The sequence below is a fragment of the Falco cherrug genome, chromosome 7, assembly GCF_023634085.1.
Source record: "Falco cherrug isolate bFalChe1 chromosome 7, bFalChe1.pri, whole genome shotgun sequence".
NCBI lineage: Eukaryota > Metazoa > Chordata > Aves > Falconiformes > Falconidae > Falco > Falco cherrug.
Genome location: NC_073703.1, coordinates 71,699,215 through 71,714,686, shown reverse-complemented (window position 1 = coordinate 71,714,686; position 15,472 = coordinate 71,699,215). Strand labels below are relative to the sequence as shown.

Genomic DNA, 15,472 nt, shown 5'->3' with positions numbered 1-15,472 from the left:
AACCCAGGGCTGTGTGGGAACTGCTGGGCAGGAAAATGGAAAAGGGACTGAAATAATGTAAATTGTGCTGCTTTTAGACTCGGAGAGTATGTGATTGATAGTGCTTGTAAACATGTTTCTATTGCAGCCAGTTTCTAATGTGAGGTGACCTGATAGGCATGAGCTTGTTGCAGGGAAGTCAGAGAAGAGAAAACAGACGTGCAAGAGGAAGCCACTGGACAGGGAAGCATCTCCAGTGGTGTCTGGCAGATGAGGGTGGCTGTCCCACCCTCTGATGAGGTGAACACTCTTTCCCAGGCCAGCCGTAGAGTGACCAGAAGCAGGAGCTGTGCCCACAGCCAGCTGCTTCACCTGGGCTGGCACACCATGGTGTAGGGAGAGGAAGTCTGTAATGAAACCTGCAGGGGGTTGGACACTGTCACCACTGGCCTTGCACTCCCAAGTGCCATGGTTGTGTGACCACATCCGAGCAGTAATTCTCTTCCTCACATCTGGTTCGCCAGAGGCAAGCCACTGTGCAGCACAAATGCAAGCCTGGGCATACAGCAAATGTTGCAGGGTGCCACCTCCCCTCACTCACATGGCCAGAGTTCTATCTGGGGGGTTAACCTTTTAAACTCATCAACTGACCAAAACGTGGCCAGTTCCCCGACTCACAGGGCACAATAAAAGCCTCAGCAGAACGAACCAATGTGATACCTCATTGCCTTAGTGACTGGAGGGCATGGTCATGGGATGACAGCAGCAAGCTGCAATGTTCACCGCTCCTAGAAAGGAAACAGGGTCCGTCCTTTTTTTTTTTCTCTCGCCCTTTTTTTCTTTTTGTTGGAAGTCTGCTGCAAAGAACTCATTGGGAAAAAGAAATAGCAACTGAAGGAACATTCCTAGTGCTGATGGGTTGTTTGCAAGCGCTTGCCACTTGTCTTTTGCCAGTGACATGGAAGATCATGGGGCCAGCCCAGGCTGAATGAAGGCAGCAGCTGTCCATGCAGGTTGCTTACTACACATCAACTGTTAATTCCCATCAGTGGCATCTTTGTGCCTTCAGAAATGTGAAAGGTGTGAAGATGATTTTGCTTTATCTGGAGCTGGTTTGGTATCTGACCCCAGTCATGTACATACTAGTAAGGGAGCATTTCCCTGTAGGTAAGTTGATTCTTTAACCCTTTGATTTTCAGCTGGGGGGAACTAGCCCCCATGGGAAGACACTGCCGCTCAGTCAAAGTTAGAGCCTCCAAGGAATAGGGAAAACATAGTTTTTAGTCTGTTATCCCTGAAACATGCACCTGCCTTTCATTAGTGGTAAATTCAGTTGTTTCCATTAGTTTTCACTCCATCACTCAAATCTTGAGGCAGATAATACTGGTAGGTACAGTGTACAGTGATTTGCTGAGGCAGCTGGTAACTAGAAGAATCAGAAGGGCAGCTGCACGTTACCCCTGTACACAGCACATTGCAGAAGAGAAATAACTGGCTGCAGACAGCAGATCTGGCTACGGCAGCAGTTTCTTGTCCTTCCACTATTACTTCTTGGAAACAGCAATGCCAAGTTACACTTGGAACAACAATCCTGCTGCCTGCCAAGGGAGAATTACATTTCTGTGCCTGCCCTGTACAGTCAGGTGGGCTGGCTAGTGGTGTCAGCACTAACACTCCAGAGTCAACAAGAGCTGGAAAGAGAAAGTTACTGAATCCCCTTTTCTCAAAGGGGAAGAGTCAATGGGTGTCTTCCTGTAAATCCAGCAAAGGCAAGCTGCTCAGCAGCAAGGTGGCTGGGTTTTTAACAACAAAAACAAAAATCACAAAACCAAACCCATAGGAACTACAGCAGCAGGTTGTTAAAAATAAAAAAAAAAGCAACACCAAACAACAGAAAAAAATTAAAAAGAAAAATCAGCTTGAACTTTAAGTCAGTAATGAAAATAAGCCAACACCAAAGTACAAAAGACTAACTTTGTCAGTTTGTTTTATTACTGGGCACAGCACAGTACCACTTCATATACATACAAGCCACAGTAATACAAACAGTCCCCATCGTTGGTTTGGTTTTTTTTTTTAATAATTAATAAAACACATGGCACTGGGGAGAATTCCAATGTCCCAGCTCTCACAAGCTATTTTGCTGCAGTCGTAGCGCTTTTTTTATAAAATACTATGGGTTATCATGCTGTTAATACATGGAGCTGAAAAGTCTGAGCTTGCAGCAGCGCCTCTGCTTAACACTATCAAGGCAGGCTTCTCAGTACTCAGAGGCTTACAAGTCTGCTCTCAGCCATGGTCCTCTGCAGTCAAGTAACAGTCTACCAGACAGACACCCTGGTATGGAACTAGAACCTTCAAATGCTTCTACAGAAACCCACGTCATCCTGAAGCACCAGAGATTACATCCAGCACAGGGCTGGTTAAAATGCTACTGCACCTGGGCAGCGTTCCTGCAGGCAGGACCATTTCTTAAAGAGTCTGTTAAGTCTGTAGCAGCACAAGGTCAGCGAAGCTTGGAGAAAAGCTTCTGTCGTTAAAGCAGGCTTAGCTCCTCAGAAAACTGATTTAAAACTAGAAGGCACAAATGCAAGGTTGAATGTGGGCTGCATACCCCTGTGGCATGTGAGCAGTTTAGATACCCCTCCAAAGGGGAAACACAACACATAATGAGTACAGTATTACATTTTAGAAAATAAGTGCATTACCATGATCCTTCACAACATAAGGAAGGAGGATCCACAGGAGCCTACAGAGGCCAGTTCACTTAATATTGCACAGTAGTCCTGAAATCTAGTGTCAGGTCATGGTACTGGAGGTGGGACATGGCAGGGGGGGCAAACAAAAACCAAAAAAAGTCTTATTTAGCAGAATCTGCCCAACTCTCCACCACCACACAAACAGCTTTTTGCCAGCCTGAGGTAGAATTACATACATACTGCTTAAATCCAGTCAAGTCCTGCTCAACTAGTCTTTAAAGGGAAAAAAAAAAAAAAAGGTGCATGGAATAGATGAGCCTCTTTCTTCTCTAAAGAAAGTGATGCTTCAGGTTTGAAGCAAGCCTTACAGAGCAAAGTTCCAGCAAAGATCCCTGCTCCCCACACAGAAAGCAGCGATGGCTGTCATGGTGCTACAGGTAGGGAGTGTAACAGGTACTAATTGCAAGTCTTATAGCAAGCGTGTTTTGCTCCACTCCACCCCTCCCCTACCACTTGCCAATTCTCCCTTTATTCACTCAGTCCAGTATATTTTATCAGAGTTAAGATTGTCCCCGTTGCTTTCTCCCTTATGTTCGTTCTGTTGGGACCCCTCAAAAAAGTAACCTATTTCAGCCCTTGGACTTCCAAGGGACACTTGGCAGTTTCTTCTAGAGACTCCTCTGTGTAGTATAGACAGGGAAGGATGGAAACAAGAGCCTCTTCGATGGAGAAGAGATGTTTATCCTCTGCTTGAGGACAGAAGTAGCGCATAAAGTCTGCCAGCCTCAGCAAGTACTCAATGTTATGACCAGCACAACCGCTTGATACGATGATCTGAGCCGCAATGTCTTCTTCAGATGCCGGGCCGAGGTAAGAGGGGTTCTGGGGCGTTGCAATGTAAACCAGAGCCAGGATGGGCTCCTCCGCGTCTTTCTCCTGCGGGTGGAACGTCACCAGCTTGGTGTCGTAGCCTCCCAGGACCGCTTCCCGCACGTTGAGGTACTGCAGCGACGCGGCGATCTGCTCCCCGCGCACCTCGTAGGCGACCCCCCACGTGCAGGCCTGGAGGGGCAGAGCGGGGTTACGGGCCGCGAACGCCTCAGGCGGCCGGGGAGCCCGGCCCGGCCGGTACCGGGGAGAGGAGCCCCCCGCCCTCCGCCCCGCACTCACCCCGCGCTCCTCCTGCAGCGTCACCACCCGGCCGGGCTGTGGAGAGAGCAAGGGGAGAGCCGTTAGCAGCCGGGCCCGGCCCCCGGCCCGCCGGCCCCCGGCCCGCCACCCCCCGGCCCGGCCCGGCCCTTACCATCCTCTCGCTGCCGCGGTGGAACGTGTCCCCCTGCCAGAAGCGGCGGCTGTACCCGCGGATGAAGCCCACCTTGCGCGAGGTGAACTCGAAGCCCGGCCTCCACACCAGCGAGCCGTACCCGAAGATCCACACCGGCGGCGGCGGCTCGGCGCCCTCCGCCTCCCCCGGCGGCTCGGGGGTGCTCGGGGCCGGCTGCGGCTCGGCCCGGCTCGGCCGCTCCTCGGGGCGCTGCGGGTCGCGCTTCATGGCGGCGGAGGGGCGCGGCGCTCGTGGGGCCGCCCGCGCGCAGCCCGCGCTTTAAAGGGCCGCGCGCCCCGCCCCCGGCGCCGGGTGATGCAACGGGGGCGGGAGGTTTCGCCGCGCGTGGGGCAAAGCGGGGCGCGGGTTGCGTCAGGCGCGCGGGGGCGGCCGTTAGCCGGGGCTCGCGCGGGGGCGGGGCCGCCGGCCCTGAGGAGACCCCGGGCCGCCCCGAGGGGACCGCGGCCCGGCCCGTCGGCACGGCAGGAGGTATCCGCAGTGGGAGGCGGGGACCGGTGGGCGCTGAGGGAGCGCAGGGTGACGCAGAATCAGAGGGAACCCCCGAGCGACCGGCGCGGGCGGGCAGTGCCCCCCGAGCCCCCATCCCCATCCCCCCCCGCAGGCTCTCCCCGCAGGCTGCACCATGGCCCCGCAGAAGGAGCCTCCCCAGCCGCTCTGGGCAGCCCGGCCCAGCGCCCCGCCACCCGCCAGGGACACACGTTCTCCCTCCTGCTCAGAGGGAACCGGCCGTGTGGCGGTTTGTGCCCGGTGCCCCTCGTCCCGCCGCTGGGCACCGCTGGGAAGAGCCTGGCCCCGTCCTCTGGGCACCCGCCCTGGGATACCTGCAGCCATGGGTGACATCCCCTCTCGGCTGCTCCTCTCCAGGCTGAACAGCCCCCGCCCGCTCAGCCCTTCCTCCCCGGGGAGATGCTCCAGCCCCTCACCCCCTTCGCAGCCCCCGCCGGCCCCTCCCCAGCAGCTCCCTGTCCCTCTGGAACTGGGAAGCCCAGCACTGGGCCCAGCACTGCACGTGTGCCTCACCAGGGCAGGGGAGAGGGGGCTGCTCTGTCAGCACTCAGTGAAAGCTGCCAGGGAAACAGCCTCATCTGCAAGATTCCTGCCAGGTGATCCCAGGGGATCACCCACTGTCAGACTCCCTGTGCGCAGGGGTGAATAGCTGCTCACCCCTGGCGAGCTGCCTGGCCGCTGCCACAATCCTGGGGTGGATGGAGCAGAGCATGCCATGCCCCAAAGGGAGGCGCTGGGGTGGAATAAGCGGGGAAGCCCTCCTCAGGAGCTTGCCCTGCTATCCCCAGTTTGGCTTCATCCATGAATGTGAGCAGGTGCATTGGAAAACCAAGAAGTTAATATTAAACTGGCTGAAGCAACAGCCTGATGTCAACAGCGCTGAGGCGTAAGTCATATAAGCGAAACAGAGCAATAATATCCACACAAATGCAAGGAAATGCTGCTGAATCTGGCCAGTTGAGTGCCTTTTCCCTTGTACTGAATCCAAACTGGAGTGTGGGCTTGTGATACGTACCATGTGTTACATAGGCAAGTCTGAGAAGTGTCTGTGTATGAGATGCAGACCCAACTGTAAGTCACCTTTAAGCAGGTTGTGGTGGCTCAAGAGCTGGGCTAAAGACGTGGGCTTAAATTGCCAGGTTGTTCTATTTTAGTAGCAGAAGAGAGAAGGGACGGAAAGAATGAGAAGCAAAACCACTGAGGTGTTTTCACAGAGATATTTCTCATTATTGTTCTTGTCCCCTGCATCTAATCACTCCAAACAGTCTATTTACAGTCTTTTCTTTAGTTTCCTGTTGGGTCCCATCCAGCACCCACTCTTCCATTCCACATAACAGGGTGTTGCAGCTACAAGGCACACAGACTGTGGTGGCCGTTCCCGGTACCTTGGCACACTCACCATGGGTGACATCAACAGCTTCTATGGCTTTCACATCTGTCCTGTCGTGCCGTGCCATATGCAGCATGCCCTTCTCTTCTGCCACGATGACTGGCTCACCCTTTACTTGTCGACCTTGGATGGCTCTTCGCAAGGTCAGCTTTAACATAGCCCAAAGCTTCTTAATTTTTCTCTCCACTTGTGCTTTTCCCAGTCACCTTCTCTGTCTTACTCAGGCTCAAAGGTATGGGGTCAGCACTGCATTCTCCCAGCCCTTCACGCCGCACACCCATGCTGTTACGGGCTTGCAGCCTCTTACTCCTTCCCCACCCGTCCCTTTCCATAGGCAGAATGTGAATTCAACCCCCATTTGTACAGCTGCCATACTTGGAGGCCTCAGTGGCAGACAAGAAAGTGCTCCAGAAAGTGTTCTTACAACTGTTTGTATCAAAGCTCTGCTTGGCAAAGCAAGAAATCAATCTCTAGTCTTACATTTTTGGTCTTGCAGATCCTGGCTCCTAAGATACAAGACTCCTGCCTTAGCTGTACAGTTTTTCAATGTTAAAATAATGTGACATTTCGATCAAATGAAACCGGTTTTATGTGGGAGTTAAACCAGTCCTCTGTGTCCCATTGCAGCAAGCACGTATTTTTCATGTTTAGTTCTTCAGGTTTTTTCCTGCTAAAATCAAGGAAATTTGAGCAAAACCCTAATATGTAGTTAATAAAAGCAGTAAAACGTTTGGCTGTAGCTGCATCATCTTTATCAAGCAAGGTCACAAACAGTGACAGACAAATTGGTGTCTAAAAGATGAGCTGAAGAAACTCTTTCCTAGGTTCTGGTCTTAGTGATACCAGTAAAAAAGATCTAGCCTCTTTCTTCAGCTTTCCCCAGGATGAGAAGTTTCACCATTTAAGAAACGTGCTAATTATGCATATCTTGCAAATGAAGATTAGTTTAACTGCTAATAGAAGCAAAGGAAAATTGGATCAAGAAATAAAAAAATATGCTACTGGGAAGTGACTGTATGCTTGCTGATGGGGGAGAAAAATTGCTGCTTTCCGTTGCAGAGCTGCCTCAGCTGTATTTCTTGGCCAAAAGGCTCTGCCACACAGCCAGGCCAGGTTTGCAATGGAGAGTCAATGCCTAAAGCAAAAGCCTTAGGGGACCAGCTTCAGATCCTGCACCAGTTAAACCCCACAAATCTCTGCTCCCTTCAGTGCTGTTACACCCAGATCAATTAGGTATGAGGTTAGAAACACCTTTTGAAGTCAAATCACCCTGATTTTCTGGTGTAAAGACACTGGGATATTGCTCCATCATTAAAAGCGCAGCCCGGGGGCAGGCTGTTGTTGAAGTTGTGGCATACACAGGAAGAGGTTAAGAATTTTTTTTTTGTTTCAAGCTTTCATTATTCCATTTCTTGTTACTGACTGTACCTTCATTGTACTTTGGTTAAATAACTCAAAGGGCAGGAGGATCATCGGGGTGAATAGATGAGCAGAAGAGCTGTCTTGCAGATGGTATAGGCATGGCTATGCAGGTAAAGCAGGTGAATACTAAGGAGAGGATTTAGTGTCTGTCAGTGTTGTTGGAGCTTGTGTTCGTAAGAACAGCCTGCCAACCAGAACCACAGGAATGCACAAACAGGTGCAAGGGAGGATGTGGAGGGCAATGGAGTTATCTGTTAAGGAACACAACGTAGATTCAGGGCTACAAGAGGAGGTGGGAAAAAAAATAGGACTTTCAACAGTTTAAAAGTGACTAGGGGAAAAAGGAATGGAAGATAATGGTCATATTCTGTTAATTATATTTTTTACCAAAAAAAAGTTTAACAGCAATAAAAAAATTTATTTTGGCCTGAGAACCAGTTAAGAAAGGAGAAAAAGACAATTGTAGCTTTATTTGTTACATCCTGAAACTAGTTTTTCCAGGTTTCGGGAAAAGGGGGAGCTAGTTTCTCTTTAGCAGTATATGCTCTGCTTCCCCATAGCGAGCATTCCCATGTTAGTGCTGGGTGACTAAGTGCCAGAGCTGCCTGTTTTTCAGGATGGTGGTGAATCACCTCGGAGCCAGAAGGACCAACAACAGGGCTGGCATGACACGTAGCAGTGAACTGAAACTGTCATTAGCTTTGTCTTGTGTTTCAGGCTTGTATTTGCTTCAATAAGCTGAAGGCACACACTAGGTTTTACCAAAAGTTGTTCTATGTGGAAAATATTGACCAGGGGTGGGAGGATTGCCAGTTAATTTCCAAGTACCACCACATCTTCCTCCAACAGCTTGGCATTGCTTTTCTCTATATATAGTGAGCAGAAGAGAGAATCTGAAAAATAAATCTGCCCTTTTTCCCTCAGGCTTCAGTAAAGATTACAGCCCCTGCAACTGGAAGTGAGGTTCAAACAATGCCACAGACATTTTAAAATTATGTAAATCAGTACTGTTCCCCTGATATTTATGATGCCATATCCATGTGCACTTCTGTGTTTGAATCCAGTTCTTACGGCATTTACCAGTCTCCTCCAGATGCGAACACTTACAATGTAAAAACGCAGTCACCCTTGTTTCAAACATGGAAATACAGAAGTGGCATTGTCAAAGCTTCCATATTAAAGCTTGGGGATCAGGAATGATGTGTGGAATAGTGGGCAGGGGTCTACTGGGATTTGTTTGCTACATCCAACGGGAATGCGTTTACATTGTTAAATGCTTTAACTCATGGCGTTAAATACAGTCCCGATCAAAGAGAAGAAAAAATGACAAAGGACACACCAGTACTTTAAAGAGAACAACCCTAAACTCTAGTGGATAGGGTACTGTAAGGACACCAGACCAAAAAACAAAAGTCTGTGTTATCTGGGACAACAAGGAAACTGCATACAAAGCACCATTCAGGTGGAAAGCAAACAAGGCAGGGAAGCCAGTCTCCACATTTAGGTGGCCTGCACCTAATGTGGTGACATGTCAAAACTAGTAATAGGATTCATAGTTTGGGGGATTCTCCAGCAGGACAGGGCTTAAGCTGATGCTGACGCACTCCACGGTCAGTCTGTTCACCCTTATGGCTGCTACAGCTCTGACTGTTGTCAGCTGTGTTGGTAGTTTTTGCAGCGTGCTCAGGTCATATCCCAAAGCCTACTGAACGCCCACGGATGGGAATGACAAACCTGACTGAGGCATGAATTAGTTATGTGAGGGGGGAAAAAAACCCAACCAAAACATAGATCCAAAGAGTATTTAACATGCCACCAGTCCCCAGTGGCCTGGTAGTTGACTGAGAAGTCCTCTGAAGAAAACTCAGCATTATCTTTTCGGCTTTTGAGTCTCATACACCGAAGTGATCTGCTGCACTATGCTTTTTGCCGACCTCCTCTCCTGTTCTCACTTCAAGGTGGTGGGTAGTTTTGAGCATGCTGCCTGGAGCTGGCCTCAGTCGCTCTGGTCAGCCTACCCCTCTGTCACATTCCATGTTGCTGACTGATACTGAGGTCCCCCCAGCACTGGTCAATAAACAATTTCTCCATAAAGAATCAGGACTCCTATTTCAGATTGGATTTTATCTTGGTTAAAGGCAGACATAGGGAGCAGAGGCTAAGGAGAGAGTGTGGAGGGTTGCAGTAGGAGCTGGGGGAATTTTGTCTTTTCTTCCTTTAAGGTAGGAAAGAAACCGAAACACCTCCTACTAGCACAGCTTGAGGGATGAGCAAATTGACTACAGAATACAAAAGCTGCACGTAGACATGCCGGAAGCCCCTTTTGCTGGAGCACATAGCATCCCAAGCCTGGGAGCATATCTGAGTGCCAGGCTGTGAGCTGTGAACGAGACTGGCTCATCCTTTGGTGCAGTTTGACACCCTGCTCTTCACTCCCCACAGCCTTACTCTGCTGCCCAGAACTACACTGACAGCTAGAAGGGCATTTTGAGGAGTCAGGTGGATGTCCACATTGGCAGCTTTAAGATGAGACACAGGTGGAGGAGGCGTGGGCTCACATGGCTTGGGCTGGGAACCTCAGCCTTGATTGTAAATGTCAGCGCCTTATCCAGGCTGGTTTAGTGTTGTCATTTAGTTTCACTTCAGGAGATGATTTAATTTCACTTCCTGTATAAAAAGAAGAACAGGTTTATAGCTAAAGTTTTAACAAAGTGGATTTGAGAAAAACCTGAAGGAACTGTTTGATACAAGCTGGTAGACTGAAGAGTCCAAAGACAGAGATGTAGAAGACCCTCAGAATTTTAAGTCAAAGGTAGAAAGCAATCTACAACTTGCATCCTAAGCAGGGAAGGAAAACATTTAGGAAAGTAACCAGCTGATTTCAAAAAGGGTTTAAGAAATAATAGGGAGCTCATACAGGTTGGGCAAGGAACAATGCAACAGAGAAACCTCTGTTGTGGCACTTTGCTATGGCATGAAGCAAGAGCTGCAGAATTTAGAGCTAATTTACACATTGCAGAGAGTTTAAAACTCAGTAAGAAGCTTTCTAGTCAAAAGGAGGATCAAGAAAGAAGTGAGATAACAAGCAGAAATATGACTGTCAAGACTAGAGATAGCTTAGATGCAAACTGATAAAAGAGAGGATGGTGACTGTTATGAGGCTTTTTAAAAAATTACCACATCTGAAGCAAAAGCACAGTTCTAAGAACTCCTGGTGCTGGTGTCAAGGGATATGAAAGAACAGACACAAACCAGGAGTTTATTAGCAAGGAATGTAAATATATCTAAGTGGGGCAGGTGCCACATAACTAGAAAATAGCAACCAGTGCCTGTATTTGAGACATAAAAAATAAAATGCAATGTAGGCATGTTAGCCTGACCTCAATAACACACAAATCTTTCTATTATTTGCTTTGACAGAAGGAAGAACTCAGGATGCAAATACAGTTGAAATATACAGTGGGCTTAGCAAAACACTTCACTGCGGACTAAATTCACAGCTGTCTTCAATAATTGACTTTTGCAGAGAAGAGACTGTGCAGATGTAGTTCGTCCAGGCTCCAGCAAAGTATTTAATAGGGTAATGCGTGACAAGTTATGAGGTGAGATGCAGACAGGAACTGTTAAAGGGGAGATGACTGCACTGGATAAGAGAGAAAAATTGGCGGGTATTAACTGGGTACTGTTAATCTGAGACACACCAGTGTGGTTCCGGACTGCACGAGGGGAACACCTGCCAAATCAACAAGAGTTAATGCTGTTGCACAATACCCTGCTGAAGCTGCCACTGAAAGACTGTTTACAGTGCAGAAGAAAGATGAAAGCATGGAGAAAACAGGGAAGAGCTATTAGGCTGATCGAGGGGATGAAGAGCTCTCCCTCCCAGAGGATGTGGGACTTGCTTGGTCTGGCCATATGTAAACAGGGAAATAGGATTGGTTTACATCAGGGTTTTATCCTGGTGACTGGGGGAAAGAAAAGGGAGCTGTTATTCAAGCTCAAATTGCTCATTCAATTGGCACAAAAGCGTATGATTAACTGGACATGAATGGCATAGCCCAAAGATTGAAAAGAACATGCTGACCTGCAAAGCAGCAAGTTTTTAAAATTGCACCCCTCACTCCTCCAGATGAGGAACAAAAAACAGCAAAATAACTACTTTATGTCAGTTTAACTCCAACAATGATCATGTGATGTCATTACATCTATTGCCTACAGTGCCTTTCCATCTAATGCTCTTGTTTGAAGAGCAGAAAGTCTCCATTTCAGGAGCATCACAGGAAATAGCCATAGTATAGCCTCAGTCAGTTGGAGCCAAGCTGCAGAATTTCCACAGATTTGTGGTGCTTGAAAGGCTTCATCAGTTTGCAATGATAAGGTTCTGTCCTGACTTGCTTTCAGCTGTTCTTGCCCATGTCATCTTCATAACAAGCATTGCTTCTCTGTGGCCTAGATGTTATGAATTCATTTCCTACTAAGCTTAAAGACAGAGCTAGCTAGAGGATGGCCACAAAGCCCCAAGCAAGCACAAACTGAGAGTTCTGAAATATCTGACTGATGTACTAACAGCAAAGCAAGAGCTACAGAACAAATGCAAACCCTGAAGCACCATTCCATTGCCTGACTACTGAGAAGCCCCAAATAAGGTGACATTACAGCATCATCTGGAATTTTGAAGAGTGGAAGGAGGTTGAAATTTTCATGTTCTACTTGCCAGCAGAGAGCTACAAGGTCTGTCATCAAGCTTTAAGAAAGGACTAGAACTAGCTGGCACGTTTTCTGAAGACAAGAAGCAGCAGGTTCCCAAGTGTGATAACGGCACAGGAGGCTTGTCCTTGGGAGCAAAGCCCATAAACCACACAGCTAAAGAGAAGTGAGAAGGGCCTATAAAAAGAGAGTAAGGATGAAGTCTGGAACAAGACTAAGCAGTACAAAGTAGAAGGAAATCCTCCCTCTACCCAGCCAGCTGGTAAAGCCCAGCATGCCCTACTGTAAGGGAAGCAGCCAGTCCCCCAGCAGCCCTCCCCATCCTGGCTGTGACCAGAGGGATGGGTTACACCTGCAGCAGCCCCTAACAGCCTTCATCTGAGAGAGAAAGGAAACCCACCTGCCACCCAATCATCCAAATCCTCATTGAGGCAAAAAGGAGGGTAGTAACAGTGCTTCTGTTTAGACTCTTGATTGCTCCAGGGCAGGAAGACAGGTGTGTGTTGACTGTCCAATCAAAGCAATAAAGCGACCACTCGCCATGTGGGACTTACGGATCAGTGTGGAGAAAGAGAGATAAGTACTGTCTTGATAAGAAGCTGCTCTTTCACTAGGTCCTTTCTCCTCTTTCTCCGTTAGAAACTTCTAATGTGTATGTATGCCTCACTTATATTGCATTTCACTCTTTTGAATATTTGAGTGTTGCTGCAAACAACTGAGGTAGCTAACATGATGCTTAATGCGGCAGAAGACAAAATGTTTTATGCTATTGCATCAGAAAATGAGATTTGCTTATTTCCAGAATTACTAAAAGTCTGGTTTCTGTGACAAAAAAAAACCACAACACCTAAATGGTCTTGAAATTGTGGCTTATACCAAGCGGGTTATTGTTAGTGACAAATACTGAAAGGCTTTGCTTTAAACATGGCCATACTGGGCACAATTTTGTGTTCTGATGTTAAGATTAAGTTTCCATATGAAGGGAGTTTGCAGTCCTGGGGAGAATTCCTATAATAAACACCTGAAAATATTTGTCTTTATATTTTAGTACCTCTGGCACCTATTTTGAGAACTGTTTGAGAAATAGCTGTAGATGTGTAGTATGTGAGCTAACATGTTTCACTTTGTGGTATTAATAGGACAGATTCTGGCTCAACAATAACTCTGCTTCTTTTGTGATTTCCTAAATCATGTGCACTCGGGTTTGGGGCCCTTAGTTCTTAGCTGTCTCAAAAAAAAACCCTGCTTTCGACTCCCTTTGGTTTGGTAACCTAGGTCTGCAGTTTCCCTAGCTGAATCTTTTTGTGATTAGCCCAGCAGATCTTGGCTTTTCTCAAAGATGAGGAGCAGAAAGCGTTAGTGATCACCACCTTCCTTAAAGCACAATGCTATTGATTTAGAACAAAATGTTATGGAAAAAACACTTAATAAGCCAAGAAATGACTCGCACACCTGCTAAGCGTTGCCTGTCTTCCTTGTGGTGCCCTGGCAAATATGATAAGCAAGTTCTGCCAGCTCTTTAATTCAGAGAGAGCATCTGTGTGTCAGATCAGGCTGTCTCTCTGCCCCAGAAGACAAAGCTGAGTGCCAGGATAACAGGCACGGAGGACTTGTGTGAATACATGCAGGTTCCACAGACACACTTTCATTCAGCCTGGAGCACAAATGTGTGAGTAACGTGTGCTGCCCAGACCATCCTTTCCGTTTTCCACAGCTCCTGCCTGTAACCTGGGTGCCAGTCATGCTGCTCTGTGTGAACTCAAGTGCCTGCTGCATTCTTGCATGTGGGGACAGCAAGAACTTCCATGGTTGGACAGCTGGGAGCACTCGGAAGTAATCAGTAGCTGTTGGAGCTTCTGTATGGCCAGTAAAGGGCATTGTCCTCCTACACTCAAACACATGCAAGATCAAAACAGGAAAAGCACTTGCCTGCACAGAGCTGTGTTGTGCATTGGCTGTGACTTGTCCTAGGTGACTGTGGTGCATTCCATGCTTCATAACCTTTGTTGCAGTTAACCACAGCAGCATTTGAAAGGTTGGTGTTATCACTTCCAGTACGGGGATATCATGACTCCTAAATATTTAAAAACTATTATAGATGACGAAGAGAAAATTATTTCAGCATTAAACCTCTTTCAGTTCAGTTTGGGAGATATGATGCTTCCAAGCCCTCTGGAATGATAGGTCAGTGCAGCTTTAGCCCATGTGGGAACAGAATTTTTCTAGTGAAATAAAATGGATTCTGTTTTTAGGAGAAGTCATGATTTTTATGGTCTGTTACCCGACTGCCAGTGCCTCTCATTGCAGCCTTTCTGAAGTCTGGGTTTAGCTTTGAAAACAGTCATACATGTGTCTTGCTGTGCTCTTTTTGGGGTGGGAAAGTTTCCTTTCTGCCCTGTATGAAAAAGCTGGCCCATGTGGCAGAATGATTGTGCTGTCCCGTGCTAAGCTGGAAACAGAAGGCTCGTGAAGGCATATTGCACCAAGTCACAAGCTGTGGTGGTAACAGAAGGCAGGTAGGAGGAACACCAGTGACCAGGCTTGAGGTACTTGACTGCCCGGCCAAGACTACTGTTGTAGAGGCTGCAAAGAGAAAGACTGATCAACAGGGTGACTCAGAGCATTAAGATAAATTGGGGTGAATTCCCTGTGGCTGCACTGTGCAAGGGGGTGTGTTCTGGGGAAGCTGACTCCTGGCACGTACAAAGGCTGGGAGCCACTGGGCTGCTCCACCTCTACTGCTCGTGACTCATGGCATTGTCAGTGCAAAGAGCCTTGAACTGCGCAGCTGTACCAGCTGGGCTTACTTTAACCTGCCCCAGCTTTGTGTCATCTAGACATGCCTGTACCTGGAGGCTCTGACTTCGCATCCCTTCTCCAGGCAGAAACAAGAAGTCACTACCCAGAGGCAGTGTCCTTTGCTTTTGTTCCCTGGACATCATAAGGCAGGGGTGCATTTTGCGTGACATGGTGGCTGTGTTGCCATGCTGTGCCTGAATGCCTAAGCAAGTAGGGCTCCTGCAGCCCTGAACAGCCGGTCTGTTAACCAGTTACAGCTCCCCTGCTCCCGGTGCACATGTGAGAAGGGTGCTGCCAGCCTTTTGATTGAATGCATGGTAAGGAAGGGTAAGTCAACAGCTCTTTTAGGTGCTGGGAAGATGTTCCCACTTCATCTCCGCACTATGTAAGCTGTGTGTGGGAAGTGTTGACAGTGCAGTTCTGTGGTCCATGCTCCTAATTGGGAGGAACAGGAAAGTGACTTATGTGACACTGCATCCCCTTCTGCGCAGGGAACATGGTGAGTCGAGGAACAGGCACTGGGTCACACCGTAGCTGTGAGATTGACAGCAAAATGATACAGGCTGGCAGTGACCAAGTTCTTGGCTGGTTAAGATCACTAGTGCAAGCATTTGAAGTCCGCTT

General features: G+C 48.1%; 1 protein-coding gene across 1 annotated transcript; it reads right to left on the bottom strand.

The window, feature by feature from the left end:
- Positions 1–1,939: 1,939 nt before the first annotated feature.
- On the bottom strand, positions 1,940–4,260 carry CHAC1 (ChaC glutathione specific gamma-glutamylcyclotransferase 1). Its single transcript, XM_055717173.1, has 3 exons — positions 3,982–4,260; positions 3,849–3,884; positions 1,940–3,740 (listed from the first exon to the last, which is right to left on the bottom strand). Exons 1-3 carry the CDS (start codon positions 4,228–4,230, stop codon positions 3,303–3,305), a joined length of 723 nt encoding a protein of 240 aa, XP_055573148.1. The 5' UTR covers positions 4,231–4,260; the 3' UTR covers positions 1,940–3,302.
- Between the last annotated feature and the right edge of the window lie 11,212 nt (positions 4,261–15,472).

Coding starts and splice junctions, on each gene's coding strand:
- CHAC1 (XM_055717173.1), bottom strand. CDS start 4,230: ATGAAGCGCGACCCGCAGCGCCCCGAGGAGCGGCCGAGCCGGGCCGAG. Junction 3,885..3,981: donor ACCGCGGCAGCGAGAGGATG/GTAAGGGCCGGG, acceptor CTCTCTCCACAG/CCCGGCCGGGTGGTGACGCT. Junction 3,741..3,848: donor CGCTGCAGGAGGAGCGCGGG/GTGAGTGCGGGG, acceptor CTGCCCCTCCAG/GCCTGCACGTGGGGGGTCGC.